Source organism: Perca fluviatilis, chromosome 5, assembly GCF_010015445.1.
Source record: "Perca fluviatilis chromosome 5, GENO_Pfluv_1.0, whole genome shotgun sequence".
NCBI lineage: Eukaryota > Metazoa > Chordata > Actinopteri > Perciformes > Percidae > Perca > Perca fluviatilis.
The window spans coordinates 12,141,945-12,169,664 of record NC_053116.1 but is presented as its reverse complement, the minus strand read 5'-3'; the positions used below and the strand labels follow the sequence as shown (position 1 = coordinate 12,169,664).

Genomic DNA, 27,720 nt, shown 5'->3' with positions numbered 1-27,720 from the left:
GGCCAGGTGATTCCATGGTTGACTCACAACAACAAGAATAACAAAACGACGCAAGTCACGCAACTGGTCTGATTGGGGCATCTTCAACAAAAATGGCAGTGCACCTCATGTTTTGGTGTAGCCAGACCTTCCTTCAGCGTGCTTTGTAGGAGGGTCTGGCAAAGCGAGACTAATAGGCTACCAACTCTGTGCCAGTGATTTGGTTTTAAATGTAAATCCAAATACCAGGCTAATACCCAATAATATACCCAGGCTGAAACTGTTCAAATTAGTTTGAGTCACCATGACATAATAATATCTTTAATTACAGAGTTCCTTTCAAAACAAAGTAACAACGTTCTTTACATTATATGTACATAAATGAGGCCTACACAGGCCCACAGGCCTCAGTGTCATTTTGTTTGAAGGGCTTTAGCCGTACTTTCTCAAAATGGCCAATAGACGCCATATTGGCTGCGGGGTAGCTCTTTTATCAATCCTTTCTTTTGGCAGTTAGACAACGCTGTCAGGTTTTTTTTTATCATGGGTCCGCGTCAACCGTTAAAGTTTCACCGTGATAAACTCGCCTTGTGATCAGTGCTGTAACACAGGCCACCTGTTGGCCTGATAGAGCGCCATTACATTGTTTCAACGGAACACAAAGTACGGTAGATAAGCCGCAGGATTCAGGAAACAGGTCTGACAAACAAACGACCAGTCGTTTCGACACAGGCTGCCATAATTGCGTGTTTATAAACACGTTATCTCTTAATGCATTCATGGCGTAACGATAACAGCTAGCTAAAACCAGCTTTCCTTTACTATTCAGTTTTCAAATGTTACCATATCACCCATTAAACTAGCTAGCTAACGTTAGCTAGCTAGTATAACCGAAACGAACCACAGCTTGCCAACAAACCAAAGATCATCGAATGTTAGCTTAACGTTATAACAAGACATTCGTGTGGCTAACGTTATAGCTAGCTTGTAATAAGTTTGTAACGTTGTCCCTTGACGAAAAAGGTCTCTACTACTCCTGAACGAACTGAAATGAAGGTTGACTCTACTATTATGTTTATCTCTAATTTTCTATCACGATAATATACCCAACGATATGATATTCATTTTAGTGGCTAGCTAATTCAACATTTCACGGTGATAGCCTGCATCGGAAGGTCGGTAGGCTCGCGAACGCGAGAGCTAGCTAGCGTTAAATTAACGTCAGCATATTTGCCGATAAACTGGAAATCGGATATGGTTGCTTTGCCTGCCGTGCGGGCTAGCATATTATTAATTTATTATTGATCAACCTGTGCTAATGTTGAGGGGGTGGGGTAATAGCTATGTTAAACTATACACTGATTTATTTTAAGAAATACATTGAGAATTGAGTTCGTTTGTTCTGCAGCAATTAAATCGGCGAGATAACCGTTATGTAGCTAGCTATGTGTACTTGTAATGCGGCGATAGCATTATATTTGACTAATAATTAAGCCGCCTGTTCTCATTTTGGATGGGTGGAGATCTCGCGGCTAATTTAGCAGTCCTACTACGGGACAGCCTCCTACACATCGGTCGTCCAATGGATCATTACGCAGACGTCACAAGGGCCGGTCTGCCTATGTAAAAAAAAAAAGAAAAAGTGAAGTGCTTCAGGAGGAAGCGAAGAGTCAGGAGGAACATCTATCTATAAGGGAACCGGCGAGGTAAGTTACCCACGATCTGTCTGTTAAGCAACATTATACACAAAACCAGCCGTTTATATTCTATTGACACCATTCTCCTATAGAGGTGGTTTACGGATGATTCGCACAGGGTCATGTTGCCTTTTTATTGTCCTGGTTGTTTTAAATCCAACCCTCTGCCGGCTCACAACACAAAGACCGGCTCATACAGACCCACCGCGATAACAGCAGATTGGATCGTGAGCCAGGGAGATTTTGACTTAAAATAAAGATTGCAATTGACTTCAATTTGTTTATTTATACCGGTTGCTGTAATAACGAGTGTATTCGCGGATAGGGAGCTGTAATTTCATTCTCTCAAACGGCCGTTTGAATTTTGAAATCATAGTCATTTCAGCTATTGCTTCAACGTAACGTTAAAACATAAAGATCGCTCCCCTCATGTGAAACCAGGCTATAACGTTAGCCTCTGCACCATGTATGTAATGTTATGTGATATGTTAAAAACAAACCCTGACTGTAAAAATGGACATGTCACTCGGCGTGCAAGGAACTGCACTCGTGGTGCATTGTATTTGTTTTTCCTGCAAGTAAAGTAAAGTAACATGATCTGATGTTAAAGCTCAATTTTCCTTGTCAGCGAAAGTTGTGCACTGGGGGACGTTCGCGGCAAAAAAAAAAGAACAACGCGAGATTTCATTAACGCTTTCTATACATTAGGGAGGAAGGGGAGGAGAGACAGCAGCAGCGTGGCTCAAGTGTCCGGTAGCACTCAGCTACAGCTCAGCTTTGGGTTTTAATGTGCACATGTCAAGAAAACAGTCATATATAACCAAAAGATGCAAATGTGAAGATTATTTGACATAAAAACTACTTGTCTTTATCCTCAACCGTCAGACAATAGGGGATTAAAACCCACCCACTGGCCCAGTCTCACCCACCTCCCCCACCCCTGGAAGTCAGCCATGTCTGGCAATCAGCCATGTTTTTATAATACATGAGTATATATAATATTACAAATTAGCGTTAAATTATGTAAAGATAAATTAAATAAACTTTCCGCCCCCACAATCTTGGCATTAAGGCAATCCTGGTCTCGAAAAACACTCAAACAAATCCATCATTTATACATTTTTACATGTGTTCTTATTAGGTCTTATCTTATTTTAACTCACATAGGTCCTCACTTTGGAGTTAGGTGTGGTGGTTTAAGGTATAACCAAGCACAGAGCCTTGTGATTTAATAGTAGTAATTTGGATCAAATTGCCAGTGCTGCGATAGGTGGACTATCTGCTCTACCTCCTGAGCCACAGTCGCTCAACAGTCAAAATGTTCTGATTTTATGTTTGGTGTGTAGATGGAAATATGAAATAATTGTAAATGTTTTCTTTCCTAGAGAGCTGCAAGATGGCAAGTGCAGCGATTGTGCCCCCAGACTACATCCAAGATAAAAGCAGCCGCCTTTATGTGGTGACCTGGTTCAACAACCTGCTCAAGACAAACTTCACAGATGTGGGGCAGCTGGGTTCAGGTGATTCATGAGCAGATAGAATGCAGTGCAGTGGTACTTTTGTAACTTGTAACTAACTTTTATTAACGTCTAACTCATTATTATATTTGTAGTTGGGTTTCACACCTACATGTCTGATCATACTTTCAGATATCAACCTAATTTGTCTGTATTTTTACCTGTGTTTTAGGCCCTGGTAAGTAACCGCTAATTACCTGCTTAATCAAGCCAACTCAATTTTATCATAGCCCAATATCCCAAATTTGCCTCAGCGGGCTTTACAATCATTACAGCATATGACACCCTCTGTCCTTTGTCCCTCGTACTTGAATAAGGAAAAACTCTCCCTTTCAAAAAAATCTTTACATGGGGAAATAAATTGAAGAAACCTCAGGGAGAGAGTGTGTACAGAGCGGCTGCTGCTGCTTCACATATAAGTTTTGCGCTGGCAAACCAGCAGGAGGCTTTGGCGGCATGAAGCCGCTACAGGAAATACATTGGTTTTGTCACTTAATTACAGTGAGAGAGTCAGTGGGGCATCAGTATTATATATTGCAGGAAAGAACAGCCAGAGTAAGCTGTTAGACGAGGAGCCGTGTGGAAAAAATGACTGCACCACAACAGCACAGCTTGAATGGTCATGGTTGCTCACAGCTCAGCACGCTGTAATATCCTCACTGCTCTTGAAAAACAGGAGAACACAAGAGTGATCGTCCCTCCATTTGCACAAACAACACTTGTTGAACTGTCTTTTTTTCTGTATGATCCTACAGGTGCATGCCACTGTCAGATCATGGACTTGGTTATCCCTGGCTCTGTTGATATGACCAAGGTGAGGTTTGATGCGCAAGGTGAGGATGACTGTAAGCACAATTTCCATCTCCTCCATGAGGCCTTCAGGGAGAGCGGTATCACAAAGGTATGTGCCTTTTCTCGAGTAGAGTAGCATTACAATTTCTGTAGAGGTGCTGGTAAGCAGATTTTCGCACTTTTGGACAACGCAAGGTTAGCTGCTTCCTCCTATTTGTAATCTTCATGCTTAGCTAAGATAGCCACATGCTCTCTCTACTACTATATTTAGTGGAGAGATATGAGAGTGGTATCGATCTTCTCATCTTAATTTTGACAAGAAGACGTGTTTTGTTTCCCCCTGATGTTCAATATGTAAGTTTTATTAATTTCACAATCTTGTCATGTCTTCTTTGTCTTGCTTTTAGACTTTTCCAGTTGATGAGATTATAAAAGGGGATTCTCAAAGCAATTTTGAGACCCTGAAGTGGTTCAAAGTTTTCTACACGACAAATACGAAAAGTGACGAATACGACCCTGTGAAAGCTCGGGACAGTCAGGATATCAGCCCTATTGTGGTACCTCCCCAATTGCATAAAGGTAACTTAAGATTTTCTTTCACTGTGATTATAAAATAGGACAGATCATTGTGTGTTGTTCTTCACATTTGCAGTAAATGTGCTGTAATAATGTTTCTCTCTCACTTTGTCAGGGATATCTAAATTGGAATCAGACACGGAGGAGAAGGGCACTGTGGTGACTAAATTTCCTTTCACTGAGAAGTGGAAGGGAATTCATGAATGGGCTGACCAGAGTAGTCTTGGAGAGCAATATACCTTCTGCCGCTCTTGTGACAGAAACCTGAAGACATTTTCGAAAGGCCTTATTGAACTCAGGCGACATGCGGAAACAAACAAACACAAGAAAAAGGCTAAAATTTACAGGAGCCAACACTCTGAGCTGTTGCCCTGTAGCGACGCAGCTATTCAGTTTATTCACAAACACTGCAACACTGGCTCTGCTAAAGGGAAACATGTGTCTACACACTTTGCACGCAGTAAACTGGGGCTGCATTACCCCAAAGACATCACATCTGTTTGCCAACACACTCCTTACTGTGTATACATTTATGGAGGGGTAACCCTGGGAAAGGATGCTACTGTCTCTGTGGTCCTTGTTGGGTTTTTTGATGTCGAAGCCTCCAGGCACTGCATCCGATTTCTGGACGCTCTTGCAGGGGATCAAACACCAGCAGCAGTGGTGGAGACCTTGAAGAAATTCGGGTTACACACCGATAATCTTGCTGCTGTTTATTCTGATGGTAAAGGTGCAGCCTCAGAGCAGATCTACACACAGCTCAGGGAACTCAACCCAAACATAGTAGCCTTAGGTGGGCTGTATGCCGTTGCTGATGCTGCTTGTCATGCAGGGGTTAATAAGCTCTCCAAACAGGCTCAAGAGTTGATCGTTGACATCCATGCCCACTACTCTTCCTACTCTACCAAGAGTGACAAGCTCAAGGCTCTCTTTGGCTCAGATATCAGTGCAGACAGTCCATCATTTCATCTCAACACCAGCTGCCTTAAGTTCTGCCTGCTTGTCACGAAAATCTTGGAAATATGGACAGATCTCATAATGTACTTTAAGTCTTGCGACAAGGATGATGACAAAGCCAAGTCAATCTGCTCCCAGCTGCACGATCCCAAAGTCAGGGCAACATTTATGTTCCTGGAGCACGCCCTCAAGCCTCTGCACAATTTCCAAAGGCATCTGCAGACACAGCAGGGAGCTGCTCGAGCGAATGTGCTGCTCATCCTAGAAGAAGCCAGTAGCCTGCTATGCACCTACACCTCCTACTTCCTTCACCCTGAAGCTGCTGTTCGCTTTCTCAAAGAACACGATGCCCAAATCCTAAAAGACAAGAAATTCCTCCTGTCGAGCCCTGAACTCAGTCTGGGCGGGAAAGCTGTGGAAGACTTCCTGAATGAGTCTGAGGCTACAGAGACACTGCCACTGTTTAAAGAGCAGGTGTTGTCTTTCTATGTCACACTCGCAGGTTGCATTGCACAGGAGCTGCCTCTTAATGACAACATGCTAAGGAGCATAGCTCAGCTGCTGAACCCCCAGAGCAGGCAGAAGGTGACTGGGGAAGAGGTTGGGGAGCTTGGGACCAAGCTGCAAATCTGCAGCTCCCCTGAGGAGGTCAACCAGCTCACAAGTGAATTCCTTGAGTATCAGCGGGCTGAGGAGGGAGAGAAGGACAACTCGGCAGTGGTTTTACTAGAGAAACACTGGGCCAGTGTACTGAAGGACACCAAGCCGACTTCAATCTTCAGAAAGCTTGTTTTGACCCTGCTGGCTCTCCCCTGCCCTCCACTCGAGGCCCAGCAGGTTTTTACTCAGGTATGTAAACCGAGGAACTGTATCAACATTTTTTGTCCGTGTTTAGTTTTCACGTGTTTAATTAATTTTGTGCACTTGCTGTATTTCCTGTCTCAGGCCCTGGAGAGTGAAGATGCTGCACTGTTCTCTGAGAGTGAAGCCCTAACAGAAAGCGATTGTGATGTCATGTCTGACAGCGTCCTCTCCGACAGCACCTTGGTTCACACTGAAGGTAAATTAAAGCTGCAGGAGGTAGAATTTATATCGCTGAACTACTTAAGCCGCACGCTCCTCTGAGGTCATTAAGGCCTGCTGACCAGCTACTCTTTGTTGTCCCTAGAACGCGGCTCAAAAATAGGAGATGCATGTCAGATTGGCCCCCAGCCTTTACATTTTTAAACCACGACTTAAAACTCACTTTTATTCATTGGCCTTTAAACCTGCTTGAGAGTTGTATTCTGCATTTTCATTTTCCAGTTTGTTACTTGTTTTAAATGTTTGTGTTCCTTGTGTGTTTATAATCTGTCCTAAATCATGTCAATGTCCAGCACTTTGGTCAACGTGGTTGTTTTAAATGTGCTTTACAAATAAAGTTGGATTGGATTAGAATAAAAAAAAAAAAACTGAATTTGAAATAGAGTGAGACCTCTTCCTGCAGCTCTCCCTCTCCCCTCTCTGTCTAGCCCCTTCCATCAAGTAACATTTATATTCATTAATTTCATCCAGATGGCATGATGTTATAAAGTGCTGCTTCTATGGGAATTGTTTTTTTTTTTTTTTGTAAAGCCCTTAAACATATTATGAATTGAGGCTCTAGTTAGCTCTAAACATTAACTTGAATTATCCGCAACTTGAAGGTTAGCAGAAGGCTAAGCTAACGGCTTGTCTACTGTGTTTACGTTTCCTCTCACACCACCTCTAGCGTGTCCTCTTTTGGATGGCAGCAGTAGGCGATGCCACAGCTTTGGCCTCTGGTCTGAGCCTTTGGCTACGGTAAACAGAACAGCCAATAGTAAGTCTCTCTTTTTAATGACCTGTGATTGGCCAAAGTCTAGATTTACTAAAGCCTGAATACAGAGCCAAGGAGGAGATGCTGAAGTCTATTTTTTCACTAGAACACTTGAATTACAATATGCTGAAAGAGCATTATGGAATTTCTGCCCAATGACACCAACAATAAAGTGCCTACCACAGCTTTAAGTTAGCAAGAATTTGCATTGGATCCCACATATTATTTACACATCTTATTTTATAGAACTGAATGGCCTTAATGTGAGAGTGAAGCCATGTGAAGTCCGCCTAACAAAGATACATCGTAAGTAAAACTATTTTTTAACTTTTTTATTTGCAGAATTTACACTATTTTACGAAAAATACCTATCATGTCATTATAAAAGTGTAATTTTTATCTTGTAGATGCATTTTGTAAAATTAAGAGAATCTTACTGGAGCTTAAATATTATTCAAGTCTTATATTTTTTTGTAATGAGCATCAGATTCAGGATCCCGTCATCCTCTAGATTTACAGATACAGTTATCATATCTCTGATGATATCAACACTTAAACTTCAATAATTTCTGTTTCCTTCCAAAGAACATGCCAATACACCTGGAGAGAATGGCACCCAGTGTCAAGAGGTAAAAGATTTTCATAAAAGAAGAAATGTGGTTTAAAAAAAGCTGGATTTTTAGTGACAAATAGGACTCGGTTGGGCTGAATTTAAATGCAACTGTAATGTCTATTATTTGACCATAAATACTGTCAGCTATACAAAAAAAAACTACACTGAAACCAGAAGAACACAGAAAAAGTGAATTTTTGTTGCGTCATATTTGGCTCTTTTTCTCTCTCATCTACTAACAGTCTTTTCCATTTACTTTCACTTTATTCTTTATGGCCAACATAATCACTGGTATGATGAGTTGCAGTTTGCCCCTATATGAAGGTGTGTCTGTGTGTGTGTGTTTTGGTGTACATTTGCACGTGCATGATATTTGAGTGTGTAATGAGAGTGTGTTGTCTCTCAGATGACCAGTAGGGGATGTTATGGCTGGGAGAGCAGCTTGCGCCAGAAGCCACAGGCCCGTACAGTGTTTCAGGCTGGTGCTAGCACCTGGTCCAACCCCGTAGGTGTTGATAATGGTCTGAAGTCCAAAGATGAGGTGGTAGGTATACTCACGTATACTACCAGAATACCACAGGGCCATGACTCTGGCCTCTGAAAGAAGTTGTCAATGGTTTACGCTACACCATGTCAGCATCCTGCACAATGACAAACATGATTGCATGATTACAACCAGGGTTGGAGCATGATAGCATTTGATGAAATCTGAATCCTTTTGAATAAGGCTAGAGGTCTAAAACACCACATGGAGCCTATAAATGAACTTAGATTGATTCATTGTTACATTTTATTCCATTTGACATCAAATGAAAGCACATCTGTTCTGTGAGACAACTGAGTGGCTGACATCAAAAACACTTCCTGAGTGGATTGCCCTTTTGACTCTGAGCTTAACAAATGAAAAAACTGGAACCTGCTATCAGAATCCAATTCCCACCTCTAACGCACCTTCCTTTTTAGATTTATCATTTGCTTTGTCCTCATGGTGCCAAGTTAAATAATGAGGCAATAAGTGGGATAACACATCTGCCTAATCATTGTGCTGGCTCCCATGTTTCAATTCAATTGAGATAATTTAGCTTGAAATCACAGTGAAAAAGGCGTTTTCTTGGCTTTTTATTTCCCCAGTTTAAAAAGTCATATTTCAGTATATTATACTGCTTTGAACAAAGCGGATGTTCATATCTTAGTGATGAAGGGCTCAATTGCTTCTTGTTTTTAACAAATTCTTTCCTCCAAGTTGCCTAAAATTAACTATCAAAAACAAATATGTAATTGATTGGTCATGTATGTACCATCAAATCAAATGCAGTTATTAATGTTTGTTTTTTAAATACACAGATCTTCACCTAAACTACTTTTCATCGTTGACTTAAAAGTTTAAGCTCTGTTTTAAATGTGTTTGACTCTCAGGCAGAAGAGACCTCACCATTCAGTAAACCGACGCCAAGAGCACGGCGGAAACATGCCTACCAGGTAATGCAACAGTTATAGGAAAAAGCCCATAATCCAGTTGTTATCAAAGTCTGTTGATCAGACATCATGTGATAGAAAATATCTATGTGATTATCTTCTTTTAGATAAAAAAAAAAAGGTAGTTTTGAATTATCATCTTTTCTTGTCCTCTTCTGATGTCTGCAGGATGGGAAAGGGTTTCTGACAGGGGAGCTGGTGTGGGGGAAAGTGAAGGGCTTTTCCTGGTGGCCTGGGATGGTGATGCCTTGGAAAACCAAGTCATCTCCCCCGGGAATGCGGAAGGTGGAGTGGTTCGGAGACGGGATGTTCTCAGAGGTTAGAAGCGCTCTAAATGTGCTTGAGCTGCAGAAACACTTCACATCTGTTGAATTGGATTTCTCATCACCATTTCTTTCTGTTGCAGATCTATACGGAGGGTCTGCTGACATTCCGTGCCTTCACCAAGTGCTTCTGCAAAAATTCCTTTGCCAGCTTGCCAACCTACAAGGAAGCCATCTTTCAGATCATCGAGGTAAAAAGCAAAACTGTCAACAACATCCATCAAAACATTTTGTACCACATCCTGTTTCTTAATGTCTGTTGTCTTTCGGGTGCAGTTTCTCTTACACATCCTCTTGGCAACCTTTGTGTTGCTAGTGGTTGTTGCTGTGGGCCGTAAACAATAACAAAACAGCAAAAAAACGTTTTGGTCAATTTAAAGCACTAGTACAGTACCTGTTGAAAATGTGCCTGCATTGCTTGTCCTGTGGTAGTGCTGCTTATAGAATTCTTCAAAACCAAATTATACCCCAAAATGACTCACAGAAGGACCCCAAACCACTTAATATGCAACTCCACTGTATAGCCTACTACTGACTTACAGTGTACTTATACATCAGAGGAAGACATTGTACTTCTATATTTCCCTGACAGAGAACGGGGCAGATTCAGAATGTAATCACAAAATATCACCATGAAAATGTGGAGTAATCAGACAGTTGCCTCATGGACTCATGGCAGTGCGCTACCCGATGAGAGCTAATCAGCACCTATCTCCATTCATCAACTACCAGAACCCCTGTGACGTGTGTGCATGCACACACACACACACTCGCACAGTGCGTTTTTACCCTTTAGATGGGAACACGACGGTGGAGCGTTTTTAAGATTTCCACTCTGGAGGGTGGTTTCACCTTTTTGCGTTTTTTAGCCCGTCTAAACAAAAGGCACATCTGATAAAATATTTTGTCGTTTTCACCTGTGAGTGTTGTCGTGTAAGAAGGGCATTAGTGTTGGCAAATGGCTTTTTATTGAGTTTCCTTTTAGCTAAATAATATACAGGGAAAAGCCAGCGTTACGTAGTGCCTTTTTCTCCAACCTTATTCAACACAACAGTTGCGATGTTCCTGTCAACTCTCCGCTCGTGCTCCAGAAACGTGAAGAAAGGTTTGCTTGTTATATCCAGCAATCATGTTAACGTTAGAAGCAGCAAAAAGTGACCCGCAGTCCCAGCCTGTAAACCCCCCCACCCCCGCGTGTGTCGACAGTCTGCTGCGTGCTGCACCAGCAGCTTATTTTTCCGCCATTTAGTTTTATTTTTGATATCCAGTGCTGTCCAAATTGCTCCAAAATCCAAACCCCAAGTTCATAGGGTACACAGGAAACCAAGTGAGATATTTCAAAGACAGACGCAGAGACGTACCTACATACACACACACACACAGAGGCGTCCCGCTTTATTAGATAGATAGAGGAAGAAGTCTGTTCTCATCCCATCAATACTGACATAGAGTGGTCATTTGTACCATTTTTCTATATAATTGTGGTGAAAAGGCCCAGATTCACTCATTCAAAAATCTCCTGTAATGGGATCTTATCAGTTTATTGAGGGGAATGTGTTAACTCATTGCCAGGAAATGTTTGTAATCTTCAGTTGGCAGGTGAGCGATGTGGGAAGTCTTTTGCTGAAGCGGAAGGAAATAAAGAAAAAGAGCTGAAGCTGATGCTGGAATGGGCTTCTGGAGGATTTCTGCCTACAGGACCGGAAGGATTCTTACCTCCTGGTAGGAGCACATTTATACATATTTACTTATTTATTAATTACTAGATTTAATGAAATCCTCAGGGAGTAGACTGGTACAGACAGTGTTGTTGTATGAATTAAGGATTTCTCTTGATTCCATCTTTCCTGGTCTTAAAGATGCTGCAGCACATCATGATTCTTCTGACTCGACCATTTCTGACTGCCAGCCTCCGGCAAAAAGGAAATATGTTTTTAAAAACAAGCCAAATCCACCCGTAATAATAACCTATAACAGAGGTACGTATCATTTTTGTCCACATTTAGTCCACAGACATGACATCAAAGACTCAAAGACTAGATTCAGTCGTACGTTTTATGTTATTATTATTATTATTTGTGATTTGTTTTAATATTTTACTTTACAGAATCAATAAGAGAAAAGGTCAAAGAGAAAGGCAAAAGAATTGAAGGTAAGTTTTGTGAGAGCGCATTGAAGAAGTTTGTGATTTTAAAGCTTTGATACAAACAAAAAACGCTTGATTTTAGAGTAACTGTTTGTTATTTCAGATTTTTGCCTGTCTTGTGGATCAACTGAGATTGAAGTGCCGCACCCGTTGTTTGAAGGTGGTCTTTGTCTAAGATGCAAGGTAATCTGATAAACCGACGGTCTATCTCTGTCTACTGCATGTGGCCTGCTTTCCTTCCTCCCAGCCCAGTGTGTGAATGTCTAACCTCCATCTGAAACACAGATGCCAGTAACATCCCAAACGCTGCAAGACAACCATGTCACTGTTTACAGGGAAACTTCACAGAGACGCTGTTTCGCTATGATGAAGATGGCTACCAGTCGTACTGCACCGTGTGCTGCGCCGGCTTAGAGGTGATTCTGTGTGGCAACGCCAGCTGCTGCAGGTAAACACTGCTCAGGTGTTATATTCAGTGTTTCCCACAGATTAGAAGGTCGTGCCGTGCCGGGGCACGCGATACAATCAAGTATCAAAAACGGAGGAGGACACGCTGTTGGATGCTGTCCTCCTCTCCTACTCTTTCTTCAATGCCTAGCGAATCTATCTCTTTCTCTCCCTGACCCGGTCTTTATGATTGAGCAGCACTGGTTGAAGCCTGAAAATATTGCAAACAAATTAATAACATAACTAATTACACTAGTCGGACTGTTCAGCTCTGTTTCAGACTGATACCTCCGGTTCAGGCTGGTCCTCATCCTCAACACGTGCATTTTTCAGTGCAAGAGTAAAAAATGACATAACATTATTTATAATAAGTTTATTTGATTTACAGCCGCTACATATAGTGTTTTGACCTCGACAACCCAACTGCATTTTACCGCAAGCTAGTTAATTTTCTACAGCAGGCACAATCGCGTCTTTGCTAAGAGTCGGGTCGGGACTCCAACATTAACACACTGACAACATTGTATTCAGAATATAAAATATTTTTGTAGCACTCTTTAATGTGTGATTGTGTAAAAATTGTTCACGAGATACCAACCTTTTGTGAACTTGTGAATTTCGCCAGCCGTCTTCTCCTGTTTCTCCTGTCATGGAGACAGACGCTGTGTGCACGGGGGGAGGGGCTGTGTGTGTATGTGAGCGAGACACAAGTGACAGAGAGACGGAGGAGAGCAGGGAAAGGAAATGCAGCTGAACGAATGCTGCGTGTTTTAAATACCATAAAAAAATTATAATATATGTAATAAAAATAATTTAATAACGAAACGCAATGTGTGGTGGCAGGTGTTGATTGTGAGGCGCACCGCCACAGATATGTGTGGGAAACACTGATATTGGTATTTATTGTTAATCACTGTAACCTCTGTAACTGGGATTTCTTTCATATTTCAAACCATGACACACAAAACTAGATTAACAATTCAAAACAAAAAAAAATAAGGCAGATATCTGAAACACTTGAAACACCCTCCTGAAGATGTTCTACTTCAGTCTATTCATACAGTCCCATCTGAATAGCATCAGGTAGATCAATGGTTTTGTACAAAGTACGCCGAATTAGCTATTAGCAGTTCCGGTTTGCAATGTACAAATAAAATGTACAGACACTGGATTACTTTGATACTGAAGAAAACTTGTCATTCTCTGGCACGTTTTGGAGTTACTGTATAAAAAGAGTTTTCATATTATATTTCTAAGTGGGTTTATGATAATGATATTCATATGGTGTGTAAGTCACACTGAATATAAAGAGAATATAAACAGTGTATTTCATCTGTGTGTTCAGATTTGACTGAGTTATGACTTAGAGAAGGAGTACGATCTTTTGAACATATAGCAGCAATCGGATGCTAACTGTTTTGAATAGAATAATTGTTAGTTTGGCAGTTGTCCTTACCTGAAAATTGTCCTGGTTGTCCTGATGTGTATTTTCGTCCACATTCTGGAAATTTCAACTTTCTAAATGACTAAGAAATAGCAAGGATGGTCAATAAAGGCTGGTCACTCTCTGTTACCTACATTCGGATGACTCATGCTAACAGCTCTACTTGTTTTTTGTGTCTGCAAAGTTATCATTTTCTCATTCACATGTATATTCTTGGGTGTTTTCTGTTTCACCCAGATGTTTTTGTAAGGACTGTCTGGAAATCCTGGTGGGACTGGGAACCTTTGACAAGCTGAAAGATGTCGATCCATGGAGCTGCTACATGTGCAAGCCGTCGCAGTGCGACGGAAACCTCAAACTCAGACCAGACTGGAGCATCAAGGTTCAGGACTTCTTTGCCAACAACAGTGCCATGGCGTTTGTACGTACCACACTTTATTCTCTCAGGGCACATTTCTAGTTCACATGCTGGCTTGTTTGAGGTTAAATTCTCACTAAGGCCCTATTTACACTACAACACTCGCGGGTGAAAACGACAAAATATTTTATCAGATGTGCGTTTCGTTTAGACTGGTTAGGACTCCCAGTCCACACCCTGTTGTGGCTTTGTAATCTAAGGTTGTTTGGAGCAATAACTCCACCTCCTCGTCTGTCCAGACAAAATTGTCAGCTTTTGTTGTTTGCTTCGTGCTACTAGGGAGAGAAGTAGAAGGAAGGTTCTACGCAGGCGCGCGGACTTGGTGGTGTTGTGTGGCAGTGCTCCACACTACCACCTAGCCGCCTGGTGTGCATACTACATCGAATTTCACACACTTTTGCGTCACTATATGCACGCAGATTTCCCCCCCAAAACGCTCATATAAACGCGGAATAAAAAATGATAACGCAACGCCACTTTTGCGTTTTCTCTTCAGATCGTTTCCATCTAAACATCTAAACACACCTAAATATCAAACAAAAACCAGACACTATATCGTATTAAGTTGCTGGGAGCTGTACATTCACCACTTCTAAACAGAGGCAGAACATAATCTTGGAGCTTCGATCCTCCAAAGCGCTGTGCAATGTGAGACAATCTCGGAGCTGACCGGCCAAAGACAGCCGTTTTCATCAGACTCACCCTGGGTCCGGTTAATTAAGGTTAGCCTACTGCTAACTTATAATACTAATAACGTTACCGTTGGCAAAATACCCCCGCAAATCAAATCCATAATTCAGTGTTAACCGTCAAGCCACTAAACCAGTATGGAAATTAACACCTCTGCTAAAGTGTTAAATTTCGCTAACGATAATACAAGACGAGACAACACCGCCGTCATTAAACGCTGACTGTGTTGATATCAACATGCATGCAATATTGTTGACGAAAAAGACAACACTAAAAGGTTTTGGCCCCCTCTCTCTCTGCGTGCATGTGTGCACGGCCCCACTTCGCCATGTTTTGGTTTGGCGCTACTAGGGAGAGAAGTAGAAGGAAGGTTCTACGCAGGCGCGCGGACTTGGTGGTGTTGTGTGGCAGTGCTTCACACTACCACCTAGCCGCCTGGTGTGCATACTACATTGAATTTCACACACTTTTGCGTCACCATATGCACGCAGATTTCCCCCCCCCAAAACGCTTGTATAAACACGGAATAAAAAGTGAGTGAACGCCACTTTTGCGTTTTCTCGTCAGATCGTTTCCATCTAAACATAGTCTAAGTTTACATTACTAAACATGTAATGGCTGCACCAACTGAAATACAACCAGTTTATTAGGTGCACATATCAACATCCAGTGCCATCCATTAAAGAAAACTCATCATATTCACTGTGTTGATTCAGCTCCATGGTCATTTTGGAGGATGTACTGTACTTTGCGATACTGTTTAAATGATTTGCACTTTTTGTGTACTAAATAAAAGTAACACCTAATAACTTAACCTAAACTTTAGTTACAACATAAATGTGTCTCCTTCTGTGTGTAAAAACCTGTAAAAGAGAATCAAATTGGTTGTAAGTAGGGCTTTGACTCCGAACTTCGTTATATATCATTCGAATATTAAAAAAAATAATGATATTCGAACGAATATTAGCCAGCCCTTAATATTCGAACCTGTTATGGCCATTTTTTTTGCTTGTAAACGTTGTTTTCAGTTCAGATTCCGAGGCTTTTTCACGCATTTCAAAATGTAACTATACGTCGCGGCGACGCACGTCTCTCGACCGTGGCTCGGTAGCGTTGCATTCCCCCCTAATTCTCAAAGAAGGCAGGCTGGCCCACGGCCAGGCCAGCTCAGCGGCGTCTTTCTCCCGTCGCGTTCCGCTGTCTCTCCTACCTACACCGGAGCTGCACCCTGTCCCTTCTCCCCTTTCTACCTGCCTGCTCAGTGCTGCTGCACATGAGGAGAGAGCACAGCGGGGGGGGCGGGGCAGCTCCTCAGTCACACAACAGAAGAGAGAGGTCACTGTTTCGGCGGCCACAGGAGAGAAATACATGGCGTGCTCGCTGGACAATACTGGCGACTCTTTTTTATTTTGCAGAAAGTCGCTGTCTTTTCTACAGAAAGTCGCCAGATTTGTCGCTAGTCGCTTTTGTGAAAAAAAAGTCGCTAAGTTGGCAACACCGCCCACACACACTGGCTCGACGCACACACCAGCACACGAGTATAAACATCAGACCACTTACGTAGGCTACGGTGAAATCTCCGAACTTCCTGTCGAAAGCACACTGTTTGTGTTTAATCCAGGGTCTGACTTTTAATTTTTTTTTTAAACTGAAGGCATTTAATGGTCAAAATATTATTAATAAATATTCAAATATATTTGAATATTAATATTAATATACAAACGAACTTCGAATATGATTTTTGGGCAAAAGTGAAAGCCCTAGTTGTAAGTGCAGATAGAGGAAAGATAATGCCAGCAACATAATGTTAGTTGAAGAACCAAATCAAAATGTATAAAAAAAAATGTCTTCTGTTAATAATTTGATGATTCCACTACTATTTTATTCTTTACGTCATACAGTCCTTGATGCTTGTGGGTGTACTGTGAAGTTGTATGTGAGTGAAGCTGCAAATGAATCCTCATCTTTGTTTTAGAAGATGTATGTTTGTTTAAGTGAGGCATTGTTTTACTGTAGTATTGGCAGAGGTTAACCGATTAAATATAGGCTACTATCAGATGAGAACATTAATAGGGCTGCAACCAACAACTATTTTAATGAACGTGGCTGCACTGAAAGTTGTGTGTTTATTTTTTATAACAGGAGCCTCACAGAGTTTACCCCTCCATCACTGCTGACCTGCGCAGACCAATCAGGGTGCTCTCGCTTTTTGACGGCATTGCAACAGGTTGACTCATCATTTTATCTGACAACCTTGTTTTTTTAGACAAACTCATCCAGTCTCTGTGATTCATTTGTCCATGCATACTACTGAAGAGGAGCCTTTTACAAGCCTCAGTTACACCTGAAGAAAATTACAATTTAAATGGGGAAACAGTAATGGAGTTTACACTGCATAACGTGTATTATTCTAATCAGTAACATGTCTGTAACTAATGTGGCATCGTGGCAGGATACCTGGTGCTCAAAGACCTGGGCTTCAAGATTGAGCGCTACATTGCTTCAGAGATTTGTGAGGATTCGATCGCTGTGGGGATGATCAAGCACGAGGGACAGATCGAATATGTCAACGACGTTCGTACCATCACAAGGAAACATGTGAGTGCAAGCAAGCTGGAGTACATTTAGTGCTGTTGATTATCTGAGTGTGCCACACCAACCACTGAAAACAGAGCCAAACTTACCTTTAAAAACACTTTCGACTCCGACCTGCGGCCCTTTGCTGCATGTCATTCCCCCTCTCTCACCCCTTTCACATTTTCAGCTGTCCTATACAAATAAAGGCCTAAAAATGCCTAAAAATTAATCTTACAAAAACAAAATACACACCTTGAAGTTGAGTTTGTGTAGTATGTGTCACACAAATGATGCTAAAAACAATATAATCGAACTTAAGTTCTGTAATTGTGTGTTGCAGCTGGCTGAATGGGGTCCATTTGATCTTCTGATTGGAGGCAGTCCGTGTAATGACCTGTCCATGGTCAACCCTCTTCGAAAAGGATTATTTGGTATGCAGCTTCCAAACTTCTGTTAAGGGCATTTTGGTAGCTGTGCATTCTGAATAATAAACAAGTTGTTTGAGGATCCTATACACACATAAACCCTTGAATCTACCTGTTTGTTTGTTCTGAAGAGGGCACTGGAAGGCTCTTTTTTGAGTTCTACCGCCTTCTGACCCTGTTGAAGCCTAAGGAGGATGACAACCGTCCGTTCTTCTGGTTGTTTGAGAACGTGGTTTTCATGAGCGCCCACGACAAGTCAGATATCTGCAGATTCCTTGAGGTGATTACATTTCATTACCGGTGAAGTATCCCCTTAGCCCGATGGCAGGAAACAGACTGCATTAGGCATTAGGCATTATTGCTTATCATTTGCGTTCTCCCTTTTTTTTCTCAGTGTAATCCAATTCTTATCGATGCCGTGAAAGTTAGTCCTGCTCACAGAGCGCGCTACTTTTGGGGAAACCTCCCTGGCATGAACAGGTACTGTACATACTAATACGCAATCATATTCCCTTTCTTCATGCATATTGCACACTGGAAAACCAAAATGTATTACTTGGAAAGATGTTTTCAGTTTCCATGCCTGTCTGCGTCTTCTCTTTAGACCTCTCTCTACAGCTCTAGATGACAAAGTGGCCCTCCAGGATTGTTTGGAAGTAGGACGCGTTGCAAAGGTAGAAGCATTTAGTTTGCTGTGTGTAAGATAGATTACACTAATGCCACTAATGCAAGCTACAGTAGCTAGTAAGCTCATACTGGGCAAATGTCAATTTTAGCAAAAACGTTTCTTACTTTTTGGAGTCTTTTCGTCCCTCCATCATTAAGAATTATTGTACTGGTGAGAAGTACCGAAGAAATGATGATATTATAAATAGTTCTGGTTTTCTATCATTCTGTCCAGTTTGAAACGGGTATTAAATTGCCTTTTATGTGGTAATAAAGAGGTCTTAAAATGTAATTTGGTGAACCTGCAGAAATTCTTAGGAAAGCTTGAATAACTCTTCTCCCAAAAAAAGAATCTTAAAAAATGGTTTAACACCCAGATTCTGATTTGTCGTCTTTTCCTGCAGTTTGACAAAGTCCGCACCATCACCACAAAGTCCAACTCTATTAGGCAGGGGAAGATGGGGCCACTTCCTGTCAGCATGAACGGCAAGGAGGACTACCTGTGGTGCACCGAAATGGAACAGTAAGCATTTCTGTTTGTGTTTCTCTTGCAGGCCACTTCTGGGTCTTGACCATGTAACACATATTAGATGATAAGATTTTTCTTTTAACATTTTCCATGTCGTTGACTCTTCTAGGATCTTTGGCTTCCCCAAACATTACACGGACGTGAACAACATGGGACGGAATCAGAGGCAGAAAGTCCTGGGTCGCTCCTGGAGTGTCCCTGTTATTCGCCACCTCTTCGCCCCGCTGAAGGATTATTTTGAATGTGAACAAGGACTGTGAACCGAACAGCAGCGGTAAACCTACTGCCTTATCTCCGCCCTGCATTACTAGGTAGTTAAAACTCTCCCGTCTTTTTCTGAAAAACCTAGTTTAGTATTTACTACTTTGACTTTTACAAGTGTTTAACTCATGATCCACTATCACCAGCAGGCACCGACACTTTTTTTTCTCTTGTTAGTTTTGCTCCAGGTTTCCTTTGATTAATGATGATGGTGCTGTGATCAAACAATAATGTTGCTCAAAACATTGGCCTGAATCATGAAGCGACATTAGACAGTTAGCCAGCTATCTTTGGGCTTAATCACCACGCGGATTCACCTTTATTTGGGGTAACTCACCATGGCAACCTGCCAACAGCTCCATTACTTATATTAGAGTCATACCTACAGGATCCCAACATGAAACACAGAGTTTCCAATGAAGCACTAAAGTTGCAATAGAGATCTTTTTCCCTTCATTTCAGAGTGAGAGACAGGAAAGGTGGGGGATGACAGGCAGCAAAGGGCCGCAGGTCGGATTCGAACCCGGGCCACTGCAAAGGCCTCAGCCTACATGGGGCACACGCTCTTACTGGGTGAGCTAGAGGTCGCCCCAACAACAGAGATCTTTTTATAGATCAGTAGAATCACTTTGCCAACCATGATCATTATAATTAATGTCTGCTTTGTCAGCAGGAAGAGCTTGACTTTATCTGTTTTTAAGTATAGCATCTACCCCTAATAGTTTGTTGTTTGTTATATTTATAGCCTTCCTTTTCCTATTTGGATAGTATTCCCAATATTTCCTAATCCATTCTCATTCTTCGATAATGACATTTTAATACACACAGTATACATTGATAACCAGCCTCATGATGCTGGTTATTCAGGATCACCAATGTTCAACTCAAAGAGAGCCATTGAACTTGCTTCGTGGTTCAGGCCTCAGGATCTCTACCTCAACACTGATTTACTGGTTAAAAAATCTGCATTTACACTTTTTTTTATTTAATTTATGAATATGAAATCTTGTGATTTGTATATTATATTGTTTTATATCATAATCTTACCAGGGATTTTAAAGAAGCAGTGTGTGGGATTTAGGGGGGGTTTATTGGCAGAAATGGAATATAATATTTACAATTATGTTTTCATTAGAGACCTGAAATCAGTCACCTGAAACTGAAGGTGTGTGTTTCCGTTAGCTTAAAATGAGCCCTTCATGTCTACATAGGGAGCTTCTAACAGTCGGTTATTTGAACCCTCTTACAACGTGACGTTGTAGTGAATAAGTATGAGGCCAAACGCAACAATAATCTACTTTGTAATCCCTTATACATAAAGACGAGACTCACCTGACAAGTAACGAGATGTAACCAATTTTGTTTGGTGACTACATTCTAGCATCTCCCCTCACGCTTAGAAAGGGAGGGGTGAGTGCAGGGGTATTCACTGGGTTGCAATCTGCAACCACTGGATGCCACTAAATCCTACACACTGTTCCTCTAAGTCCTTTAAGTCTGATCTAAACGTGTTCATCACTATCTGTGATTGTTTTTACAAGCCACATTTTTTTAAATCTGCTTTTTAATACGTTTTTATCCAAATTACATTTATCTCACTGTACTGCACCAGTGATTTTGTCCGAACTTACCTCACTGGTTTTGCATTGGTGCTAACATTTTATCTATTTTAAGGACTGCTATTTATACCAAAAATGTTTTCTCTCTACTCATTGAGAACAAACTGTATTTTAAATATTTCAACTGGAGTGTCTTCACTATTACTGTATCAAGGACCAGGCTGCAGGGGTCTGGTTTAAACATAATGAGCAGTGTCTTCTAACATAGGAGACCTTAAAGGATCATTGCGATGGTTTTACACATTTCCTCCCCTAAATAACAAACGTGTGTACACTATAAAACAAAAAAAAGCCAACCATATTTCACAGCGCACTATAAGTTCTAGCCAACCATGCTGCTTTGTTTAAGTAATAACGTTTAAGAGCTTTTATTATTTCTTTATTTAAAAAAAAAAAAGACATCTTTGTCAGGGTCAAACAATGTAAGATACTATTAAAACATACATGCACTGTACACACAGTAATGATTTTCTTTAGTTTTATTTTTTTTTATTTTATGTATGACAAATAAAGAAAGTCCCAATGAAGAGTGGGCAATGTAAAAAATATGACAATAAATAAATATAATTTAAGAAAAAAATAAAATATAACTCAATTATGAATAAAAAAATAGAACCAATCAAATAATAAAAATCTTTTTTTAAATAGAACAAAAAATGGAGAAATAAATCATGGGAAAAAAAACTAAAGATGAGAAATCAGCATCTAATTCAGTAAATCCAAAATATTTCACCGTCCCCAACAGGTGGGGTTAATGACCACAGCTTTTAAAAATGCAGATCACCATTTTTTAATCAGGTAGCCACTTGATAAAGGCTTTTAAACTTTTGGACTTATTAACGAAGCAGCAAGCCTTGAACTTGTCGTGGACAGTAGCCCGCCTGTGTATCAGGACCACAGGCTTTGTGTCTCACTGTCTGATCCAACTGGTGCTTCCTTAAAGGCAGAATGAGTAGGATTTCTCCGTTGCTACGTTTCTGAACTGAGTCCGCACACAAGATAATGCTCCCGTGAGCATAGCTTTTTTTCATGGTAATTAAATATATGTCCATGGGAGCATTACCTAGAGTGCAGACTCTATTTTCAGTCTTTTATCAGCCAAACAATTCATTGATTAATCAAGAAATAAATGGCAGATTAATGTTTACGTAGTGTATGCACAAAAACCACTGATATGGCCCTTTAGATCTTTGAGACATGAACCATTAGTTTTCTTTTGTTTTCTAAATGTTTGATCTTTTTTTTTTTATGAAAACTTTTATATTCTTTTAAAACATCAGTAGTACTGTTCAGGTGTTTCACCTGTGTTTTTATTGTTCAAAGTATCATGTTAGCTTTACTAACAGTTAAGATATTGGTGCTGCCTTCAGTATGAATCACTGTTAGTTTGCCTGTGGTCGACACCACATCACTGTACTGTATCTGTTCACTGCATGTTGTGCAGTTACACGCAGACATGCATGATGGACAGGCCTACAGTGATGCGCTCGACACCGTTACCTCTTTGATTGTTTGTTTGGGAATTTTGATTCCGGATGGTGCTACGCCAACGGTGCTAACCTTGCATGTAAAGTTTGGTTTTGGTTTTGTCTTTTTTTTTTTACCTCTGCCTTTAATTGGCAGCAGCTAAAAGTGAACTTTTGATGTTGGCTGTTGTTATGCCGTGTGTGGATTTTATTTTTTTTTATGAAATGTGATGTAGGGAAGTATTAGTGCGATGTAAAGCTCTACTCCCTGGTGAAAAGAACAAAAGACATGTCAGGACAATTAATACAAGTTTAAATGGGATTAAACTTGGGAAGTGTTCAATTATGCCTGATTACAACAGGCCCACATGTTTTTTTGTTTAAGTTTTACCAGGTCCTTACTAATTTAGCCCCCCAAAAAAATCTGTTTCCTGAGCTGAAATATATTATTGTGACTTGTTTTATTGTTTTTGACAAATTTAGGAGTATGTTGTACCCTGGAACTTTTTTTTTTTAATCATTATGTTCATGTAGTTTATTCCAACTTAATGTAGATAATTAGGAAATTAAGTTTCAGATCACATGGAGTTTAGTGGTGCTGTAACATCAGGTGATAGAAATAAAATTTTAGCTGCATAACCTCTGCTTTTATTTATTTTTTTATATTAAGTCATTATACATGGTAAAACTGAAAGCACCTTTATTCCACCACAAGAGGTCAACATTGTTCTCCACACATCATTTGGGATCTGATGCTGGGAGAGAATCAGTGGCTTTATGTTGAGCTCATCCGCCTCCTGTGGACCTACATCCTGTCACAACTGCAGCTGTGTAAGATGGATGGGTAGATATGGAGGCAACAATGATGATTTCATTTTACCAGGATAATCCACCCAGTATGTATATGCACAGATTCAAAGATCACTGTCTGTACAGTACATTTGCACGCTTGCATTGGTGGAAGAAGTACTCTGACATTTTACTGGCGTAAAAATAGCAAAACAACAGTGTAAAAATACTTTGTTGCAAGTAAAAACACTGCATTCAAATTCATAGTTTAGCATAAAATTGTACATACAATTAAAATACAAAAAGTATATATGAATCATATATATTATATCACTGGATTATAAGTCATTATTGATGCATTAATGTGTAAACATCACTAATGTTGCAGCAGGTAAAGATGGAGCTCATTTAATGATTTATACTGCTGGGTAGCTTATAATAATACAACATAATGTATTATTAGTTGATTTATATTTTGTCCATCCATCTTTGTCCGCTTATCTGGGGTCGGGTCGCCGGGGGCAGCAGCTTCAGCAGCGGACCCCAAACTTCCCTTTCCCGAGCCACATTGACCAGCTCTGGCTGGGGGATCCCGAGGCGTTCCCAGGCCAAGGTGGAGATATAGTCCCTCCACCTAGTCCTGGGTCTTCCCCCAAGGCCTCCTCCCAGCTGGAGGTGTCCAGGGGGGCATCCTTACCAGATGCTCCTTTTGACGCAAAGGAGCAGCGGCTCTACTCAGAGCTCCTCACGGATGACTGAGCTTCTCACCCTATCTCTTACTTTATTTAAATTATTACTTTAGGGAGACCTCAGCCACCCTCCTGAGGAAACCTATTTCCTGCCGCTTGTATATTTTGCATTGATCTGAATCTGCAGAGTAACTGAAGAGAAGTAAAGAGTACAATATTTCTCTCTGAAATGTAGTGTAGAATAAGGAAAGGTGCATTGAAATGCAACATGGAAATACTCAAGTAAAGTACAAATAAGAAGGATAATTGAGGGAAAGTAGAAGAAGTTGGGGCACAAGCTCACATTAGTAAGTAAGTACTCATTTTAAGGTGGTATTTACCAGTTTCCTGCTTTTCCTGCAAACCTCAGTCCTAGTCATAATAATGTCATGTAGTTGGAATTTCTCTTCTTTCATACTCTTTATAAAAAAAAGAAAAAAAACTATAAAGAGTGAAAGGTCACTTGGAAACTGATGATATTTCCCAGGGTTTCAGTCTCCTTTGCATCTGAGAAGGAGTGGGACTCTGGTTGGTTGCTTTTATGTCCGGTTTTGTTGCTCCGGGCACTTCCTTCCCCTCCTGAACAAGTCGCATCACTTCCGCAAAGGAAAGCTGCTTGGCTTCTGTCTCTGCAGTCTGGTTTGGACTGATTCCAGAGTCTGAAAGTGTCCTCTGGTCCAGCTGCTTGGCTTCTGTCTCTGCAGTCTGGTTTGGACTGATTCCAGAGTCTGAAAGTCTCCTCTGGTCCTGCTGCTCAACACCACAGTCCATCGGAGTCGCACGAGGAGAAGCAGAGCTCCACTGCTGGTAGCTGCTCCGGTCTATGGGCTCCACAAACCTGGAGAGGACGGACAAGGATCCCAAGGATCGGATGTCAAAATCTGTTTGTAAACTTAACTAAAAGCTGTGCAGTAAAAAAGTACAATATTTGCCTCTGGCATGTAGTGGATTAGAAGTACAAAGTAGCATGAAAAGAAAAAAAGACTCCAGTACCCTAAAATTGTTCCTGTAACGTACTTAGTTACATTCACATATATGCTACATACCTGTTATAAAAGAAGAGTTTCAGGTCCAGCAGTTTGGTTTCCTCCCTGCTCTTGTTGCACTTGTTTAAATCCTTCAGACCGTCCTGAAACCGCAGATCAGCCTCGAAGTCATAAGACTCAAACCTCAAGAAAACAGACTCCATCTCAACTCTGATTTCATTTCATTTATCTGACTATCTCATCTCACCTAAACCCAGATATCAGATCCAATCATAGACAGTATATAAGGATCCAATCATAGGTCCGAATGAGCACTTCCGGCATTGTTTTCATTTGGCATCAACAAATGTTCCGGAAAAAAAAAAAAAAAAAAAAAAAAAAAAAAAAAAAAGGGGGGGGGGCCGCCCCCCCCCGCCCCAGAGGTAGTACTGCAACGCATCGCAGCCTTCAGGTCCAATAGTGTGGGCCGTGGTAAGAGCAGTATTCAGATCTAAAGTAGTAATACATACAGGGTGCGAACTACGGGGGAGCTAGGGGGAGCTTGGTTCCCCTTAATAAGACATGGGCTCCCCTGAAAACGTGATTTGTGAAATTTTGGGGGGTCTCTAAAAATATTGACAATGTGTCATTTTGACGTGCAATTTCAGTTTTTTGTAATGTGATTATCGTGGATTATTGTGTGTAAAACTGCAAAAATATCATTCATGCATGTCGGCGATTTGAACCTAATTCACTTCCATAAAGATAACTATACATGCTATTCGTGTTATGAGCATCAAGGCGTGGCGGCGCTGCGGTGCAAATTCAACTCATGTTAACCATAGACAGTATATAAGAAGATGTTAACTCAAAGATTCGTAGAAAAAATATAAACGTTGGAGGCCATTAATCGGCGCGCAAAATCCTTGAAATCCATTCTGCAGTAAGCATCATATAGCCATGGCAAAAAGAAAACAAGGCAGTTTAAGTAATTTTGGTTTTACTAAGAAATTGTGTAGCGATGACGTTAATAGCACGACTAATTCACCTGCTGCAAGCCCACTTAGCACACCTCCCCCCGGTGTGACAACGCAAGAAGAAGCTGAAGAAATAATGTCCTCTCTGGCTGAAGATGATCCTAACCCCTCTTGCTCCTCTCTCCCGTTAAATTGGAACAGCCAGCAGTGGAGAGACTGGAAGAGCCCATATACATGGCTGTTTGTTAAGGATGGAAGCTTGGGGTGCGTCGCTAAGGTCTAATTGAATGGAGGAATTCTGGTATTCTTCGGTAGCCTGAGTAACTTTAACCGTTCATGTGAAATCTCAAAGACAGCCTGATGCTTTGTTTATAGACTATTTGACCTATCTACTCCTGTCGATAAAGTATAATAGGGTAAATCCTTTAGTGCATACACTTGTAGCTGTTATGTATCTTTGTAAAAGTCATTGTAAGTCGCAAGCGCACGGACCCCCCCTCCCCCCATGGAAAAAAAGTGGGCTCCCCCGAAGGCCACGGTATAGCTCGAACACTGAATACATACTATAGTGAAAACAGACTCTGTTACAAGTCCTGCATTCAGTAGATATTCAAACGTACTTTTTCTGCTAAATTACCTGTTTGAGAGTGTATTAATTATTGGGTTAAATATTACTGGATTTTTATCACAGATGTGTTAGCATGTAAAGTTGGAGCTGGTCCTGGAAAAGCTAATTTTTAGTACTATATATACTGTTAGGTAGTTTATTTGAAAAAAATATGCATCTGCAAATTTCTACATCAAGCATTGCCCTTTTATTAGTCCTGTGTATATGTCGAATGAGCTACAGTTCTACAAAACCAGAAATATGACTGTAGTTCATGTAGTCAGTCAGTTATTTTGTAAACAGTATATGAGAGGTACATTTTTTGCCAGTGACAATACATATACATACATATGTGTATATATATATATATATATATATATATATATATATAAAGTAGATATATGTAAACATCAGCATTTATACATATACAGTACATTAATAATATTATTTGTAAGAACTCATAGTAGCATTAATAATTTTATAGTTTAACTGTGAGTACACACTGACTAAACATCCTCAAAATATTTTCATACTTAGTGGTAAAAATTCCCTAAAAAGAAATTGTGATTATTAAATGACATAAAACCAGTTGACTATAATGTATCTGGGACCCCGGGGTGGTTGTCCGCTTTGCCTGAATGGTAGTCCAGCCTTGGCTCAAACTTATTTTCAATATAACTGCAGATTTACAATATGTTTTCAAAAATATGTTGTACAACAGGAAATGTATTTCCCCCTTAAAGTTTTTAAGACTTTCATGTTCATATGCAATCGTGTTCATTGTATTTCTGTAAACACACTTTGAAGTAATTCATCATTATTTATGAATATTACATTTAGGGCTGTGTATTGGCAAGAATCTGGCGATACGATACATATCACAATACATGGGTCACAATTCAATACATTGCAATATATTTCAATACTGTGCGTAAGACGATATATTGGGAAGTATAATTTTAGAAAAACTAATATTTAAAAAAAGACATGATGTTCATAAAAGTCAAAGACGTTTACTTTAGGTAAACAATTCAGTACACAGAAAATGAAACTGCCAGTTTGGGATTGTGGTTCACAGATTCTTAGTGAGCTAATGTTTACATGCTAAAGTAGGCCAGAGATCATTCATAGCTGCATTGTTAGCTTCTAGCAAAAAGTCAGGCGCTGCTAGGCACTGTTAGACAAGGACACTAGTGGTG

At 40.6% G+C, this 27,720-nt stretch overlaps 1 protein-coding gene across 4 annotated transcripts; it reads left to right on the top strand.

Moving 5' to 3' along the window:
- Positions 1-455: 455 nt before the first annotated feature.
- dnmt3ba (DNA (cytosine-5-)-methyltransferase 3 beta, duplicate a) lies at positions 456-22,251 on the top strand. Of its 4 annotated transcripts, XR_005639172.1 has the most exons (28): positions 456-1,685; positions 3,062-3,196; positions 3,949-4,094; positions 4,393-4,564; positions 4,677-6,367; positions 6,464-6,578; positions 7,269-7,358; positions 7,602-7,661; positions 7,941-7,984; positions 8,375-8,512; positions 9,385-9,447; positions 9,613-9,762; positions 9,851-9,958; positions 11,360-11,489; positions 11,627-11,746; positions 11,875-11,919; positions 12,017-12,096; positions 12,249-12,361; positions 14,042-14,225; positions 17,055-17,139; positions 17,365-17,510; positions 17,830-17,920; positions 18,046-18,194; positions 18,309-18,394; positions 18,519-18,588; positions 18,985-19,103; positions 19,219-19,420; positions 19,833-19,871. XR_005639172.1 is itself a non-coding variant. In XM_039799910.1 (27 exons), the coding sequence occupies exons 2-27, from the start codon at positions 3,073-3,075 to the stop codon at positions 19,367-19,369; spliced, it is 4,470 nt and encodes a 1,489-aa protein (XP_039655844.1). In that variant the 5' UTR covers positions 456-1,685; positions 3,062-3,072; the 3' UTR covers positions 19,370-22,251. The 4 variants fall into 4 exon arrangements, 3 of the variants coding, with proteins under 3 accessions (XP_039655844.1, XP_039655845.1, XP_039655847.1); XM_039799910.1 differs by having other exon boundaries at positions 19,219-22,251; XM_039799911.1 differs by lacking the exon at positions 7,269-7,358 and having other exon boundaries at positions 19,219-22,251.
- The last annotated feature ends 5,469 nt before the right edge of the window (positions 22,252-27,720 follow it).